This window comes from Vicia villosa, unplaced genomic scaffold (genome assembly GCF_029867415.1).
Source record: "Vicia villosa cultivar HV-30 ecotype Madison, WI unplaced genomic scaffold, Vvil1.0 ctg.000189F_1_1, whole genome shotgun sequence".
Taxonomy (NCBI): Eukaryota; Viridiplantae; Streptophyta; class Magnoliopsida; order Fabales; family Fabaceae; genus Vicia; species Vicia villosa.
In genome coordinates this window covers 1,388,316-1,405,429 of record NW_026705059.1, presented here as the reverse complement: position 1 = coordinate 1,405,429, position 17,114 = coordinate 1,388,316, and the positions used below count along the sequence as shown (strand labels likewise).

General features: G+C 35.7%; 1 protein-coding gene across 1 annotated transcript; it reads left to right on the top strand.

Moving 5' to 3' along the window:
* The first annotated feature begins 9,393 nt into the window (after positions 1-9,393).
* Positions 9,394-10,863, top strand: LOC131625112 (uncharacterized). The gene is made up of 7 exons (XM_058896004.1): positions 9,394-9,567; positions 9,673-9,830; positions 9,935-10,055; positions 10,137-10,307; positions 10,398-10,439; positions 10,549-10,608; positions 10,699-10,863. The coding sequence occupies exons 1-7, from the start codon at positions 9,394-9,396 to the stop codon at positions 10,861-10,863; spliced, it is 891 nt and encodes a 296-aa protein (XP_058751987.1).
* The last annotated feature ends 6,251 nt before the right edge of the window (positions 10,864-17,114 follow it).

Here is a 17,114-nt window from a genome sequence, read left to right as displayed (position 1 = left end):
ACCACAATTCTTCACCATACAGGCCTAAAATGAACGGCGCTGTCGAAGCTGCAAACAAAAATATCAAAAAAATAATACAAAAGATGGTGAAAACATACAAGGATTGGCACGAAATGCTTCCCTTCGCCCTACACGGTTACAGAACCTCGGTGCGTACATCTACAGGGGCAACCCCCTTCTCCCTAGTCTACGGTATGGAAGCTGTCCTCCCAATCGAGGTGGAGATCCCGTCACTAAGAGTCATAGCTGACACAAAGTTAGAAGAATCGGAATGGGTAAAAACTCGTTTTGATCAGCTTAATCTCATTGAAGAAAAGCGACTGACAGCTTTGTGTCATGGACAACTCTATCAGAAGAGGATGAAAAAAGCGTTCGATAAGAAGGTCCGACCTCGAACCTATAAAGAAGGTGATATTGTCCTCAAGAAGATACTGTTATCTCGACTCGACGCCCGAGGAAAATGGACACCTAACTACGAAGGTCCATACATCGTAAAAACAGTGTTCTCAGGAGGGGCATTAGTCCTCACTACAATGGATGGGGATGAGCTACCGCATCCAATCAATTCAGATGCAGTCAAGAGGTACTATGCCTAGCAGGGGCAAGGCTTCAAGCTACGAGCCCAAGACAATTCGTAAAGGATAGGAAATCGAGCAATCACCAACTTCCGAAGTCAAAGGATTACTGGGGACCTCGATAGCAAAAGAGCAATAGCAGTATTAATATCATTTCTATTTGTCATTTTCTTTCTTTCATACCTTTTGTACATTCGCCAATTCAAGGCAACAATCAATAAAAGTCTTTTCCCTTTTATACTTATCTTTTCATCATTTCAATACCAAGTGCAAAGAATAATTTATGTCTCATAAACTTTAAACTTTGAGCTTAAAACAAGAAACTTACAAACTAACAGACTAAATAAAGGGGACGAAACCACGGCACCTCCGGTAGTCGATATACGCCTGGTCCTGAAAGCACTGCAATATCCCAGTAGACTAACTTCAGACGATCTGAGTTAAGACCCACAAAGCTGCTCGATAAGCTAAACAAATCCAATGGGTGACAGAAGATAATTCATCATACATATTCATGTTCATGTACACTTACATATGTACCATCGGCATAAGCATGCATACATTTACAACAAATCATAAGCATATACATTCGCGGAGCATCATTTTGCAGATGAAGCTTGGTTTCTCTTGAATCCAATTTCAAACTCTATTCTCAATTTCAATTTCAAACCAAATCGTAACCCTCGCGTTACGTCTTATCACGGCAGTGATAACGGCAATTTCAAACCAAATCGTAACCCTCGCGTTACGTCTTATCACGGCAGTGATAACGGCAATTTCAAACCAAATCGTAACCCTCGCGTTACGTCTTATCACGGCAGTGATAACGACAATTTCAAACCAAATCGTGACCCTCGCGTTACGTCTTATCACGGCAGTGATAACGGCAATTTCAAACCAAATCGTGACCCTCGCGTTACGTCTTATCACGGCAGTGATAACGGCAATTTCCAAACTAAATCGTAACCCTCGCGTTACGTCTTATCATGTTAGTCCCTTGGCAGTGATAATGGCACCTTCAACTTCAATCCAAATCGTAACCCTCGCGTTACGTCTTATCACGACAGTGATATGGCACCACGTTCTCTGGCAGCAGCCATGACTCATTTCATTTTCAAGCTCCAATTCCAATCCCAAACATGCCATACCACGGTAATCCCGTGGCCAGCAACGCATCTACTCCACATTCCGCAATATCAGCAAATTTCAGGGCATTCTCAGTGTTCCATAATCTTCCATCTTCAGGTCGCGACGGGAAAGTAAGCCTGTCCGCCTCTTCAGGTTCAAGAATATTGAACAGGGGCAGCTGTCATACCCCAAAATTTGCCCCATCTACTTCACTTATAAAGATTCAAAGACTAGGGATCCATTCAAGCAACACCCCTAGTCAAGAGCCTCCTAAGGCTAGGGTTTGAGGTTCCCCTAAGAGGGATCAATGAGATAAGGCTCCTAATCAAGGATGTATGGTTTATAGTGATCTAATCTAAATCCATGGCAAAAGTCAAGGCACTACTCCAAAGGTCACCTGCTCAAACAATCTCAAGATCTACAATCAACTGATTCAAATCCAAAGTCAAGGCATGATCCAAACTTCTAACCATTGGTCACACAACAAGTATGGGGATGTATAACCATCATTTGATCAAGAATTGATCATGATTCCATTAATAGAAACTCAGAGATGAACAAATACAAAAAGGTTCAAATTAGGGTTTCTTAGGAGAAAGTCAACCCAACTTTGACTGGGCATAACTTTCACATGGAACATCAAAAATTCCCCACTCAAAGCCTATTTTGAAGGAAATTGGATTCTCTACAACTTTGTGTCTCACAAGCCAGGGCTAGAAATGCTTCATTTAAGAGATACAAAGCAAAAGATTACAGGTCATTTTCAGGCATCCTTCAGAAACAGTTTTTTCCCAAAGAGAATATGATCAAGATAAAAGCTTCAAATGAAAAATATGTTCCAAAGTGGCTTATAGAGGACCTCTTGAGGTTTCTAAAAAGTATTAGATCTCCCTCATAGCTTAAAAATTGAGTGAGATATGCTTGATCAAAGTTAGGTGATTTTGAGGGACCAAATGTAAAAAAGGAGGGTTCAAATTAAGGAATTTTGCAAATGGGCCTATGTTTTTGTGGTATAAACTTGATCCACAAGCCATTAGCTTGTCCAAAACAAAAGGGCACGAAATTTATCATATTAATTGATTTAATATATTTTTATTTCATTTTTTATGATTTAATTAAGTATAAAAATCAAATATTATGATAAAATATTCATAAAGGCCAATTTCAATCAGTATTAATGGCAAAATATATTGTTATTTTCGTGCTAAATCAAATGGAAAGGAGTGATACAATATTTGGACCAAATTGGAAACTTTTTATTCAAGAAACAAATCAAAATTCTCAAAGAAGAAAGATTGGATTTAAAGGCTTTTGAGACTCTTTTCTAAACCTAATCTGATTCACTATAAGTATAGAGGCTGAGGCATAAGGGTTGGGGACGAAAATTCAGAGAGAGGAGGCACTTGCAAGAACCAAAAAATCACCCAAGAATTGGAATTCGGTTTTGGCAAATTAGGAGCTTTCAACAAGAACTAAAGGTTGCAAAAGCTTCCTTGGATCATTTGAAACGTGTCTGGATCGTCATTCTTCGTCAACACCCCCAGAATTTCTCCAAATAAGCCCAGGTAAGTTGTTCTGAACTTTGGTTCGAATAGTATGACATAGGCATTCCCATGATGTTTTGATTGTGTATTCTGCTTGTTCTTAATGCCCTGGTTGTTTCTGGATTGGTTTTATGAAGTTTGCGTGTGTTAATCGTGTTCCGCCATTAATGCCGTTTTGAGCTTTTAGGGTTTCAGTTTAGGGCTTTTAATTAGGAGTGAAATCAGAGTCAATTAGGGGTACAGTTAGGTTCGCATGGTAGAAACAAGCAAATCTGAGGGGTCGCGCCATGTTTATGCATGAGTATGTGCTATTCGCTGTTTTTGGTAGTTTAGTTCGCTATGAAAAATCCGTAGGGAATTCGTAGCTAAATGTGCAGTGTGTTGCAGGTTTGGTCGAGGAAGATGAATAGGTGTCAGGGGATGGTTGGTCCGTTTGAATTTCGCGCTAATTTCCATGGGTTTTCGTTCTGATTACATATAATGCGTTCGCTTCATGTTTTAAACAACTAACCTCGTTGGTTGAGGTGGTTGACGCGCGCTGTGTTTATCCTCAGGGTCCAGGGTTCGATCCCTGGCCCTTTCACATATTTTGTTACATTTTCTACGCATGATCCAGTGTATTCCAGCCTCAGATTCCATCATACACCCTCAACATCTACCCTTGATATTCAAACCCCTTTAGATCCAACGCCCAAGATGAGGCCCCATGCTATAAACCTCAATTGTAACCACATTGAATCATAATCCCTAATAACAATTTTGTTTTAATTAAATATGTTATTTTTTTATTAAATCTTTTAATATAATTATTTGTATATAGTAATTATTTTTATAAATAAATTAATATATAATATTTGTATTAAATTATAATTTGTTGTTCGTTCCGATTAAATCGATTAATCGCTATGGTCAACAATAAATTTTAATTAAAATGTTTATTTAAAATAAAAAATCCAATTAAATTCGATTAAATGGCTGCAACTATCTTATTGGTTGTGGTGATTAATCTTGCCTCATTGTTTAATTTAATTTGTTATTATTTGTGACCGTATTAACCGGTTATGAGAGGTAACAGTATAAAATAAAATTTATCAAATAATAATAAAATACAAATAAGTTGTTATTAGTGATAATCGAATTAATCGGTTTGAATTGGTAACAATGCAAATCCTTAATCTTTTAACTATGGTGATCAAACCTATTGATCATTGCGGTTAATTGTGCCAAATCAGGGTTGTACGCCCAAACCCTAATAATTCTAAAATCCATTCAAATTACAAGACAAAATAAACTGCGATAGGCTAACCAAAAAGCCTCCAAAAAAACCATATTAAATCAAATTCAAACTCTAAATGGCGTACAACCCTTCCCGAACTACGTAGACTCTGATCCTCCCTAAGGAGGTACGTAGGCACTTGGCAACAAGGCGAGTCCCCCTCTTCAAAATCTCAATCATGTCATTATAATTTTGTTTGCCACATTTCTTTACAAATCCTGCCATGCAACCCTAATCTTTGAACATTAGCCTTTAGGAAAGGGCTGAGGGTGCCTAACACCTTCCCCCAGCCTGATTATAATAGCTTACCCTAAATCTCTTAACTGCGTAAGGGTTTCCTATTCGCCCTTCAGAATAGGTGGCGACTCGAAAGCTGAAATTTTTAGGCAGGTTGCTACACTAAGCTCTAACCTAAGAAAAATGAAGGTGATAACTTTGGAAAAAAATACCCCAAAGTATAACCCTAAAATTCTATGTATACACTTTACAAAATACGCACACCGCGCTTAGCGCGCATAGCACGCTCTGCAGAAACTTGAAATCTTGTTTCGGCCATAACTTGAAAATCGTAACTCCAATTTGTGTCCGGTTCGAAGCGTTGGAAAGCTTATTCAGTGCCGTATATAAAAATGAATACATATCAATGCTTTAATACTTACAAAATGAGATAAAAAATTAAACTCAATGATATTTACATGATAGCTCAATATATAAACTATAACATAAATTATACCAAATATACTCTAAAGTTGAGGTTTATTGGCGAAAAGAAAATGAATTAAGTCGATGGGTGCTAATTATTCACACTCAAATTCACAATAATTTAACACTCATCAGCATTCTAATCTAACATTATATGTTATTTTTTAAAAACTAAATTTGAATTAAAGTCGGGTGCTCATGTGAATATGTGAATGATTCCATAGACAGAGTCCATGATCCTACTACCAAAATTATCTGAATACTCAATAGATGAAAATGAAGAAAAAACAAAAAAACATATTATCAATAGGAGTGAGAATCCATTTATCTAGAATATTTCATAGAATTTTTAGCTTTTCATCTGATGCATCAATTGTTGGAGAAGATTCTCCTTTCTTCAACATTATCCTTCCATGAAGAATTTTTGTATAGCTATTAAGATCATCGACATACTCGTCTTCTTGAATTTTTACAATTATTAAGATCATCGACATATTCGTCTTCCTGAATTTTTGCAGCTATCAAGATATTGTTGTAGGAATATTGTCTACCTTATGATTAGATTTTATTGGAACATAAAATACCATATTTGTTATCTTTTCCTTCCTCGACTTTGCAATTGCACGATAATAATCTAATGAGTGACCAATAATATGACAAAAATAATATTCTAAATGAAGTTTTCCGTACTCAAGATTAATATTAAAAGCATAACCATCCATTTCAATAGGAAGGAAATTGGGCAAGAACTATAACAAATCAATGTTCATCAAAATTCTAGAATAATTTCCAAAAAAATTATTGCTAGTTGCTCCGTCTAAGGTTAGAGAGCCACCAATACTTCTTGTGATTGAAAAAATAATTTGTGTTCTCCAATACTCAATAAAAAGACCATATATTATATCTAACATTGTGTATTATTATTTTTTAACCAAATTTAGATTAAAGTTTGGTGCTCATGTGAATATGCGAAGGATACCCAAGGGCAGAGTCCACGACCCTGATGCCAAAGTTCTACAGATATTCAGTAGATGAAAATGAAAAAAATCCTAATAGGAGTGAGTATGTCTAGTATATTTAAAAGAGTTTTTAACTTTTCATCCAATGCATTAATTGTTGGAGGAGATTCTCCTTTCTTCAACATTATCCTTCCATGATTTTTTTTTTTACAACTATCAAGAACATCAACATACTTGTCTTTCTAAATTTTTGGATCAAGATATTTTGTAGGAACATTTTCTATGTTATTGTAAAATATTTTGCCGAATATGTACGAGATATGTCAGATGTACAAGTGAGTTTATGTGGGACATCAATAAAAATATAGGCTTAATTGCAATTTTAGTCCCCCTATTTATCATTTTAAAATCCACGATTTTAGTCCCTTTTTATGTTTTGTGTTGAATTTTAGTTCCCTCTCCAATTTAAGACTTATTTTTATTGACGTGACATTCAGTTTGCTGTCGTATCAATGCCAAATGACTATTAATTTATTCCAGCTTATTTTTTAATTTATAATATTTCATTTATATTAAATTTATTTCATTAGTATTAATAATATAAATAGTCATTTAAATAATCAATCAAATTAGTGTAAAATTATTAAAAATTGTAAACTACACAATCTTCAAAAACGTGTTCTTACTTCTCCCCCAAAACGTGTTCCTACAAACCCTAACAATAGAATCGCTTCCGTTTTCAATAATTTTGGTTGCTTCAGTTTTTGATGGTTTTTGTTTTCTTCATTTAAGATTTCACCTTTTGTTCTCCATCAACATTCATTTTCGTCTTCAACCATTTTCAACTCATCCTTCCATCAATTTCATCTTCATCTTGAATCAATTTCATCTTTATCTTGATATGTGTTTCACTTCAATCAATTTCTATTCTAGGTTGGTAATACAAGGAGCTTTAGATTTGTGTTTCTATACGATTTGTGATATAAGGAGCTTTAAATATGTGTTTTTGTTATGGGTTTGTGAGATATGTGTTGTAGATCTAATAAAAAATTAAAGGAAAAGGAAAGTGAGATTTAGGATATATGGGTTTAGTCTGTAAAACGTGAAACTGTAAGAGGATGAAGAACCGAATCTGTGGATTTAGCCATGGAAACAAAGTTCAGATGTAGTTGATTGTTATTCTTTTCATGGTTGAGTTGTCGGATGTGGGTGAAGGATTGTATTTCTATTTCCTTTCATGGTTGAGTTTTTGAATGTGGGTGAAGAACTGTATCTAGTGGATTCATAGATTAAAAAATTCCTCTTCTTTTGCTTATCTAATATGGATTTTGTATCTGCAGAACACGAGATTGACACTACTTTTGATGAGAAAACTCACTTTTCATTCTGCTTCATCACTTTCTTTCCAAAAATCATCTCTTTCTTAAACCATTTTTCCCATATTATTTCACCAAAAAAATATTAGTATGATAATGCTACTGAGTAAGCATTTTTCTTCGCATAAAGGTTGCAAATAAGTCTGGTAATGCTACTTGTTTGCAAATAACAATTCATTAATTTCAATAAAACATTTATATATAATGATTAATATAATGTATCTTTTAAAAAATAAATAATTTCAAAATTTATTTAATAATATTATATTAACATTTTTGAAAATTTATAAAAAAACATATATATATATATATATATATATATATATATATATAATATAAGAAAACTCTATCTTTTTGAAGAGTTCCTGTCATGCTGCCAAGTGGCTTATTCTGAGAGTAGGATTCTGTGTTTCAATGTTGCTTATTGATGCGCGACGTGGATTGTTCATATATGAAGTTATGTTCTTCCATCTTCCACTATGGATGTGTTACGTAATTAGAATTTGTGTGGTTCTGTCCATGCATCTTCCATTCTGCATCAGTTATGTAATGAGGACTTTATGTTCTTCTGTTCATTCAGCTTCTGCATCAGTTATGTAATGAAGAGTTTGTAACTCCTACAGTATACATAATCATTGTGTTATTTATAGCATTTGTGGCTTCCACTTTTCTGTAGTATCAGACCACTTTTACTTTGCTGCTTGTGCTAACTGGCTATACGATATGGCGAGACCATTGGCGAAAATCTGTGACATCAACAATAGCAAAGAACTTTGGAAAGTTTCTGTTCGAGTGCACCACAAATAGAAAGTTGTTTCGAACAAGAGGGAGCATTTTGAGATGATTTTTGTTGACGTATCGGTAATGAAGTGATTTGTTTGGTTGGTTTTTCCTATCCTGTTTTGTGTTTGTTGTCTGTCTAATATTATTTTTTGTGTTGCACAGGGTGGTGACATACATGTTGTTGTTCCTGCACCACATGTATCTCTATTTTATGAAAAAATGGCATTGGATCATAGTTACACTGTTTCCAATTTTAAGGTTCAGCCTAATGTCGCGGCTTTCAGACCTTCGTCGCATAAGTTTTTGTTGAAGTTTGCCGCAGGCACAACGGTTACGAATGATAACAAGACTGAAATACCGCCCAAACTGCTGGTGTTTACTAAATTTACTGATATAATAACTGGTAATTTTAACAAGGATGTGCTAATAGGTAAAATATTGTACCTCTCTTCTGTTTTACAGCGTTTTTTTATGTGTTGTTTCATGTTAAGTTGTTTTGTGATGTATGTGTTTTAAGACGTCATTGGTATGGTGGAAAGTATTGGGTATTCTCAGACCACATCAGGTTCCCAGAAGCAGCAGATTAATATGATGTTGCGGGACGACGGGTTTGTATTTATATATTTTGTGTAATTTATCGAACATATCTTATGTGACTATGTAGATGACATGGTTTGTATTATTTCTTCAGTGACAATACTATCAATTGCATGCTTTGGGAATCCTATGTTGAACAATTCCTCAAGTTCAAACAGGAGCGTGGAGATGATTCTGGCCCTATGTTTGTCATGCTCCAATATGCCAAAGTCAAGGAACAGGGTTAGTAATTGAGCTACCTTGGTGTAAGATATCCTCATATTTTGAAATAGAAAGTTATGTAATATTCTATTTGTATAGGAAGGTTTCCATTGTCCGTGTCAAACATGTTTAATGTCACTGTGCTTGGTATGAATACTGATTTGCTGCCGATGAAAGAATTTATAGAAAGTTATGCTCCCTGAATATGCCCTTGTGTGGTTTCTATTTTTATGTGATGCGATGGTCACACTAATGTCTTCCTTTGACAGCATTTCGAAGGAGTCCATGATTACTTTGTCTGGGCAGGAGGGTTCCAATTCGCAGCTTTCAGCGCAGAACTCTGAAAATCAACAGTTGACTCCTGTTCAGAAATTGCTTTCAAAGGCTGTTATTATGCCTATTGGGGATATCATAAAACTTATGACTGTATGTTTCCAAGTTGTTTGCAATTTATCGTGATTTATTATATATTGCCATTTTTCTATTGCATTTGACTGTGTATCGTGTTATTCTTTTGTTCTGTTATTGCAGATTACATTTTGTGCGACTGTTGGAGAAACTAAAATGCTGGTGGCCTCTCCCTATGGCTGGTATTATCGTGGTTGCCATGCTTGCTCATGTATTGCGCATGGTGACAGACCTCCGTTTGAGTGTGAGGCTGGCCATTTCACTGAGGCAGGGATTTTTAGGTTCGCATACTTGTCATATGATTTATGTTATTTCATTTAAATGTGTGATCATCAAGATACTGACACTGAGCTGTTTGTGTGATCTATGTAAACTACCAATGTAGGTATAAGATTGAGATTGAAGTTACTCATGCAGGAAATAGCTGTAACTTTCTATTTTGGGACAGAGAGTGTGAGCTTCTTTTGGGATTGTCTGCTTCTCAGCTGCGTCATACAATGATTAAGGTATTTTCGTTTACATAGTGTCCGAAAAACATAGATAATTATGCAAGGCTTAAATGATCATTGGCTTGCATTCTTGTACAGGATGGAATTCATGATCCATTGGAATTCCCACTGGCATTGGATCAGATGTTGGATCGCAAGATGGCTTTCAAAATCAAGTGGCAACCACGGTGGAAGAATGCCTCGGTAGTTATGCTATTGAAGAATGACCCTTTTGTGAAAGAGCTTGCTGATCAGCTTGACACAGATGAAGTATTTGAATTTAATCATTGCTTTTGGATTTCGAAGCCTTTTATAATCTATGTTTTTTCATGGTAATATATTTTAATTTACTCTTAATAGGAGGTTGTAACTATAAACTCCATTCCGGCTGACCAGCTTGAGGTATTTATGTTTCTATATGATTTTGGTCTCTTAGTAGTTGAAAGTTAATTCATTTTAAACTGTTTTTGCGCATATTATGATTTTGTAATATATTTCGAATGATTTGTAGATGAAACAACCAGGTGTTGAAGCAACGGACACTGTTCTTTCAGAACCTGATTTTGTCGTCGTAAGCACATTTAATGGACTGAAATGTACTCCAACTTGATTGTACTGATCAACATCAATATTGTGTGATGTTTGTTCACTTATGTAACAGGATCTTGATGTGACTTCGACGCACAACACAGATCCAATTACTCCTACTGGCAAAAGACAGTTTCCAGGCGCATCAAGTGAGTCGACAACCTCGGATGGCACTTGTGATGGAGAACTTTCATCAAACAAGCTCAAGAAAATTATAAAACTAGAGAATATGGATTAGTACTTCCTGCATAATTTTATGTATGTTTTGGTCTGTTTTTGTTTTATGGTGTGGACATGTTCTAATTCCTTTCCACTTTGTTCGGTTTGTGTTTGGATTGGCGCATAAACAAATAAGACTTGTAAGTGTAGTCCTTTTGGTTTGGTTACCACTATGTAATTTAATTTCTGTTAACTTAATATAAGAGTTCTTTGCTTTTTGTTAATCATTCAGTCTACTGCTATGATATACTTTGTTTTTTACTCATATGCAATACACAAACTAGCATTACATGCGATTATAAAAAATTAATCTAAAAAATAACATAAACAACAATTTGCAATATTGGCAAGAACAACACAGCTAAAAGACACAGACAAAATCATCCATTGGATGTTAATTAATCTAAAAAAAACCTGAAAAAGAATTTGCAACGTTGCTGAGAAATCAACACGGCTAAAATGAACATACTAATATGAAAAGGAATTTGCAATTTTGCTGAGAAATCAACACGGCTAAAATGCACAGACAAAATGATCCATTGGATGTTATAAATAATAATTAATATAAGAGTACGTAGAATAAGAGTACGTTGGTCGGTTCTGATTGAGCGATATGACAGTGGATGTATTCTCTTAAATTTGTTGACATTTATCTGAGCACATGGGGTAATTGAATTGATTCTGATTGTGTTTGTTTGTGCAGAATAAGTTAAGTATGTTGTGGAGGTTGCACGGGTTGCTGGGCAAACACTAGGGGCAGGAAGATAAACAACAAAAGTTGATACAATTTGTTTAGCCTCGATAATAGGATCAGCCACATATTTAAATAAAGGTACACATGAGAGTTAGAAATTTGTTAATGTTCATTCATATTATCATTAATATGGACTGTTACAATCGGTTATATAAAGGATTGTACATAACGTTTGGAAATTATAATGACAAGACCTTCCATTTGCATTGTAGAAAGTATATAGCAGATTATGCTTCACTTATTGAGACAGTTAACAAATTCATCCATTCATTTGCCTCATCCCAATCAACTTTCCAACATACCCCATCAATATTATATTTGTTTGTTTCATAACGGCTGTTTTAACTCCACTAATTTGAATCCATACAGTTTTATATTGTAATTGTAACTGATCTATATAATTGGTCCACTCAAATTCTTCTTAGGACTATTTACTGGCATCCTTGATATCTGTCGCTACCGCGAAAACTAACAGAGTCGCCACGGGCATATTTATCCTAAAAAGGAAGGGAATGCCGACAAACCACAAAACAAAACAACGGTCTCACGACCAGAGAAAAAGGGTAAGGGAGTCGGTTACGCCAGGGGAAGGTGTTAGCACCCCTCGCGCCCATCGTACTCGATGGTATCCACGCCTGTGTCTAAAACTATGGGTGCGTAAGCAAATCTACGCTAATCTGGACTAAAATGAATGCAGAATGTAGGGAAAAGAAAGGATTGTGCTCGCACGGGCCCTACCTCGCTGCCTACGTATCTGTTTTGCAGAATTAGAGCTACCGTAGCTCGGCTAACTAATTTCTGTTTGTTTTGTGTTTTTGAGGTGAACGTGTTACATTCACGCTCCGCTGCTCGACCTTTAGAGACTTAAGCTTGATAAATATTAAAGATTAGAAAATTATTCAGAATATGTTAGTATGATTTTTATATTGATTACATTTAATAAAAAGATTATCAATAATTTATATTTTCAATATAGTTTTAAGAATAAAGGAAAATATAAAAGTTTATATTATCGATAATGTAGTAAAAATTAAAGAAAGTAAATAAAATATTAAAGTAGTGGCCTTCTTATTATTGGTGTAGACAAAAAAAAAATCTTTTGGTTCTAATTTTATTGAAATTTATTATATTTTTTATTTTCTAGGTATTGACTTTGAAGCATGAGTTATATGATGATAAGATATATTAGAATACTTATAATTATTTGTTTTTGTGTAGTTGATTTTGACCTTTGTCCCTCTTAAATCAAGAGAAAAAAATATAATCAATTTAACTTATTTACAAATTTAAAGCTAATTTTATTTTAAATATTAAAAATAATACTATTAAATATCAAAATAATTATCTTATATTTTAAATTACAAGACAACCAATATTAAAAATATTCATATTAATATACTCTACTTATTTTCTTAATAATAATAATAATATTGTATATAATTCTACTAACTATCTTAATTATCCAAATATTTATTTTATTATTATTATTATTATTATTATTATTATTATTATATTATTATTATTATTATTATTAGGGTTAAGTATGTCAGAGGTCCCTATAAATATGACATCTTTCAATTTTAGTCCCTACAAAAAAAATTTTCAAATAATGGTCCTCGCAATTTTTTCCGTCTCTATTTTTGGTCCCTCCCGTTTGATTCCTCTAACGGAGGCTTATGTGGCACGCCATGTGTCACGCCACGTCAGTTAAAGTCAATACTAAAGAAAAAAAGACAAATTGCAGGTACCCCCTTTAAATAACTTATAAAACAATAATTTTTTACAAACAAATTAAATAATCAAACAGTTAGTAGAGAAATTTTTGTTACCCTCATTCTTCACATCATCATGAAATATGAATGGCATTTCCAAACTCATATATTTGTATCTTGATACCTGTAAATTTGTAACTTTGAGAATACATTCAACTCATGTATTTGTCTAGTATTTAGGAGTTTGAGTGTTTTGACAGTATCTGTATTATCAAGGGAGTAAAAAGAAGAAAGGTGAACTGACATGGCTCATCATATAGTGTATAACATGCGCTAAATACGGTATTGAAGAGTAATTCAATATTCAGAAGATGGACTGATCTTCTGATGGTTACTCAGAAGATAGTATTGACCAGATGATGTTATCTGGGTCCCATTAGCTTAGCTGTTTAGTAGTAAGGGTACTTTAGTATTTTTGTAGTACTGTACTGTTTGTACCTTAGACTTGTTCACTAAGTTTACTGTTTTAGGGCTTATGTGGCAAGATTTTCTTTTCTTATAAATAGCCTTGTAATAGCTATCATTAATAGTAGAATACAACATTTATTCTCTCATCTCTTTTGCGCCGTTATTCTATTATTCTCTTTGTCACCATCTTTATTCATTGTGCACCAACAATTGGTATCTAGAGCTCCGGTTCCAAACACAGGGAAACACGAGTGAACGTGAGTTTGTGTGACTGTGTGATTGATTTTGTTTCTGGGAAACAAAGTTGTGTTGAATCACATTTTTCTTGATTGTTTGTGGGTTGGGAAACACTGTGTGAGTGTGAGTGAAATCTGTTTTTGTCTGCACAAGTTTAAAGATGAGTGGAAGCAACTTGAATACCAAACTTCCAGTTCTTGATGGTAAAAACTGGAATAGATGGATGATTCAAATGCGTGTATTATTTGGTGCTCAAGATGTTCTAGATCTTGTCACTGGAGGATATATTCCGGTTGCAGCGGATGCAACGGAAGAACAAAGAGAAGCGCAGAGAGAGAGACGAAGAAGAGATACCAAAAGGCGTTGTTCTTCATCCATCAGTGTGTGGATGTGAATGTGTTTGAGAAGATTGCTGATTCTATGACGTCAAAGGAGGCGTGGGATATACTGGTCAGGTGTTACGGTGGTGACGTATCAGTGAAGAAGGTGAAGCTTCAATCCCTGAGAAAGCAATATGAGAATCTCAACATGAAGAACAATGAGAAGGTCTCTGAGTATATCTCTAGAGTGATTGTGATCACTAATGAGATGAAGGCTTGTGGAGAAACTCTTTCTGAACAAGTAATCATAGAGAAGATATTGAGGTCACTTACTCCTCAATTTGATTATATTGTTGTATCCATTGAACATTCTAAAGATCTGGAAACCATGAGAATAGAAGAGTTGCAAAGCAGTTTAGAAGCACAAGAGTTGCGTCTGACTGAGAGAACTTCTGAGAGAGAAGTTGAGCAAGCTCTGAAGGCTTCTTTTGTCAAGAAGGACCAGAAGCATAGACGTGGTGATAGATTCCAGAAGGAAGCCTCAACTTCTGATGAGAAGAGATATCAGAAGGGAAAGGATAAGAAGAAAGTTCAATGTTACTGTTGCAAACAATTTGGCCATTTTGCTAGAGACTGTTTGGCAAACAAAGGAAGGAGATCAGAAGAAGCAAATATAGCCAGAGGAGGATCAGATGGTGAACCTGTGCTATTGATGGCTTCAGAGTCGGACAAAAGATGTTCGTCAGAATGGTGGTATATGGACACTGGGTGTTCAAATCACTTGACTGGGAACAAACAATGGCTGATAGACTTTGACTCTGAAAGGAGGACAAAGATCAGATGTGCTGATGATAAGTACCTATATGCAGAAGGTATGGGAAATGTCAAAGCCAAAGTGAAGAATGGAAAGACTGTTCTGATCAAGGATGTTTGGTATGTTCCTGGAATCAGAAGCAATCTGATGAGTGTGGGTCAGCTCATTGAGAAAGGTTTCTCAGTTGTTATGAAGAACAACCTCTTGAAGTTGTATGATTCCAATCTGAAGTTGATTATGCAATCTGAACAGGGAATCAACAGAACATTCAAGGTGAATGTAGAAACAGCTGAAACAGAGTGTCTGAGTGCTGAAGGCTCAGAAGGTGATAGTAAGCTGTGGCACAAGAGGTTGGGGCACTTGAACTATAGAAGTCTGGGGCATCTAAGTTCTAAGAAGCTCGTACGTGGCATTCCTAAGATTGTAAAGCCTGAGAAGTCATGTGAGGTATGCATGAAAGGCAAACAACCCAGATTGCCATTTGTATCAGAAGTTGCTCCAAGAGCAAAGCATGCTCTGGGAGTAGTGCACTCTGATGTGTGTGGACCATTTCCAGAACCTTCACTTGGAGGAAATAGGTATTTTGTGTCTTTTGTGGATGAGTTCACAAGAATGACGTGGGTAACTCTCATTAAGTTTAAGAATGAGGTGTTTACAGAATTCCAGAAGTTCAAGGTGAAGGCTGAGAAGCAGAGTGGTCAGAAGATAAAGATTCTCAGAACGGATGGTGGAGGCGAGTATAACTCTACAGAATTCCAGAAGTTCTGTGATGATAATGGAATTGAGCATGAAGTTACTGCTCCTTATACTCCTCAACACAATGGTCTTGCTGAACGTAGAAACCGTACTTTGCTTGATATGACGAGAAGTATGCTTAAAGAGAAGAAGCTTCCTCATAATCTATGGGGAGAAGCTGTTGCTACTGCAGCATATGTGCTCAACAGGTGTCCAACGAAGAGGCTGAAGGAAATTGTTCCTTTAGAGAAGTGGACTAAAGAGAAACAGAGTGTTAGTCATCTGAAGGTTTTTGGTTCTGTGTGTTACAAACACGTTCCAGAAGCTAGAAGGAAGAAGCTAGATGATAGAAGCAAAGTGATGTTATTGGTGAGGTGCCACAGTACAGGTGCATACAAGCTCTATTGTCCAGAGACTAACAAAGTTGAAGTCAGCAGAGACGTCATTGTGAAGGAATTAGAAGTTTGGGATTGGAGAAAGTCTCAACCAACTTCTGATGTAGAGATAACTTTTGAAGAAAAGTTAGAGTCAGAAGATGAAGAATCTTCTGAAGACGAGTCAGAAGATGAAGCATCTTCTGAAGATGAGTCAGATGGAGAATCTGATTCTGATCCAGATTCTGATGATGATCCAGAGTCTGGTGGTAGTCATGATTCTGGAAGGGAAAACTCTGAAGACATAGGGTCTGGTGGTAGTGGTGACTCTGGAGTAGCTGACTCTGAAGTAGCTCAGCGACCACAAAGAGTCAGAACTATACCAAGAAGGTTTGCAGATTTTGACATGTTGCAAGACACATAAGTTGACTCAGAAGGAGAGGTTATTCAGTGCGCCATGTTAGTAGATTCTGAACCAGTGAGTATAGAAGAAGCGCTCAAGAAGAAGGTCTGGCTGAATGCCATGAAAGAAGAACTTGAGGCTATAGAAAGAAACAAAACTTGGAAGCTGACAGAACTTCCAAAGAAGAAGAAAGCCATCAGCGTCAGATGGGTTTTCAAAGTAAAGCTGAAGCCAGATGGATCAGTTGGTAAACACAAAGCAAGGCTAGTGGCTAGAGGTTTTCTTCAGAAACCTGGACTAGATTACTTTGAGGTGTATGCTCCTGTAGCTAGACATGAAACAATCAGACTGGTGATTGCGTTAGCTGCGAACAGAGGTTGGTCCTTGATGCATCTGGATGTAAAGTCTGCATTTCTGAACGGTCCATTACAAGAGGAGGTATACGTGTCACAA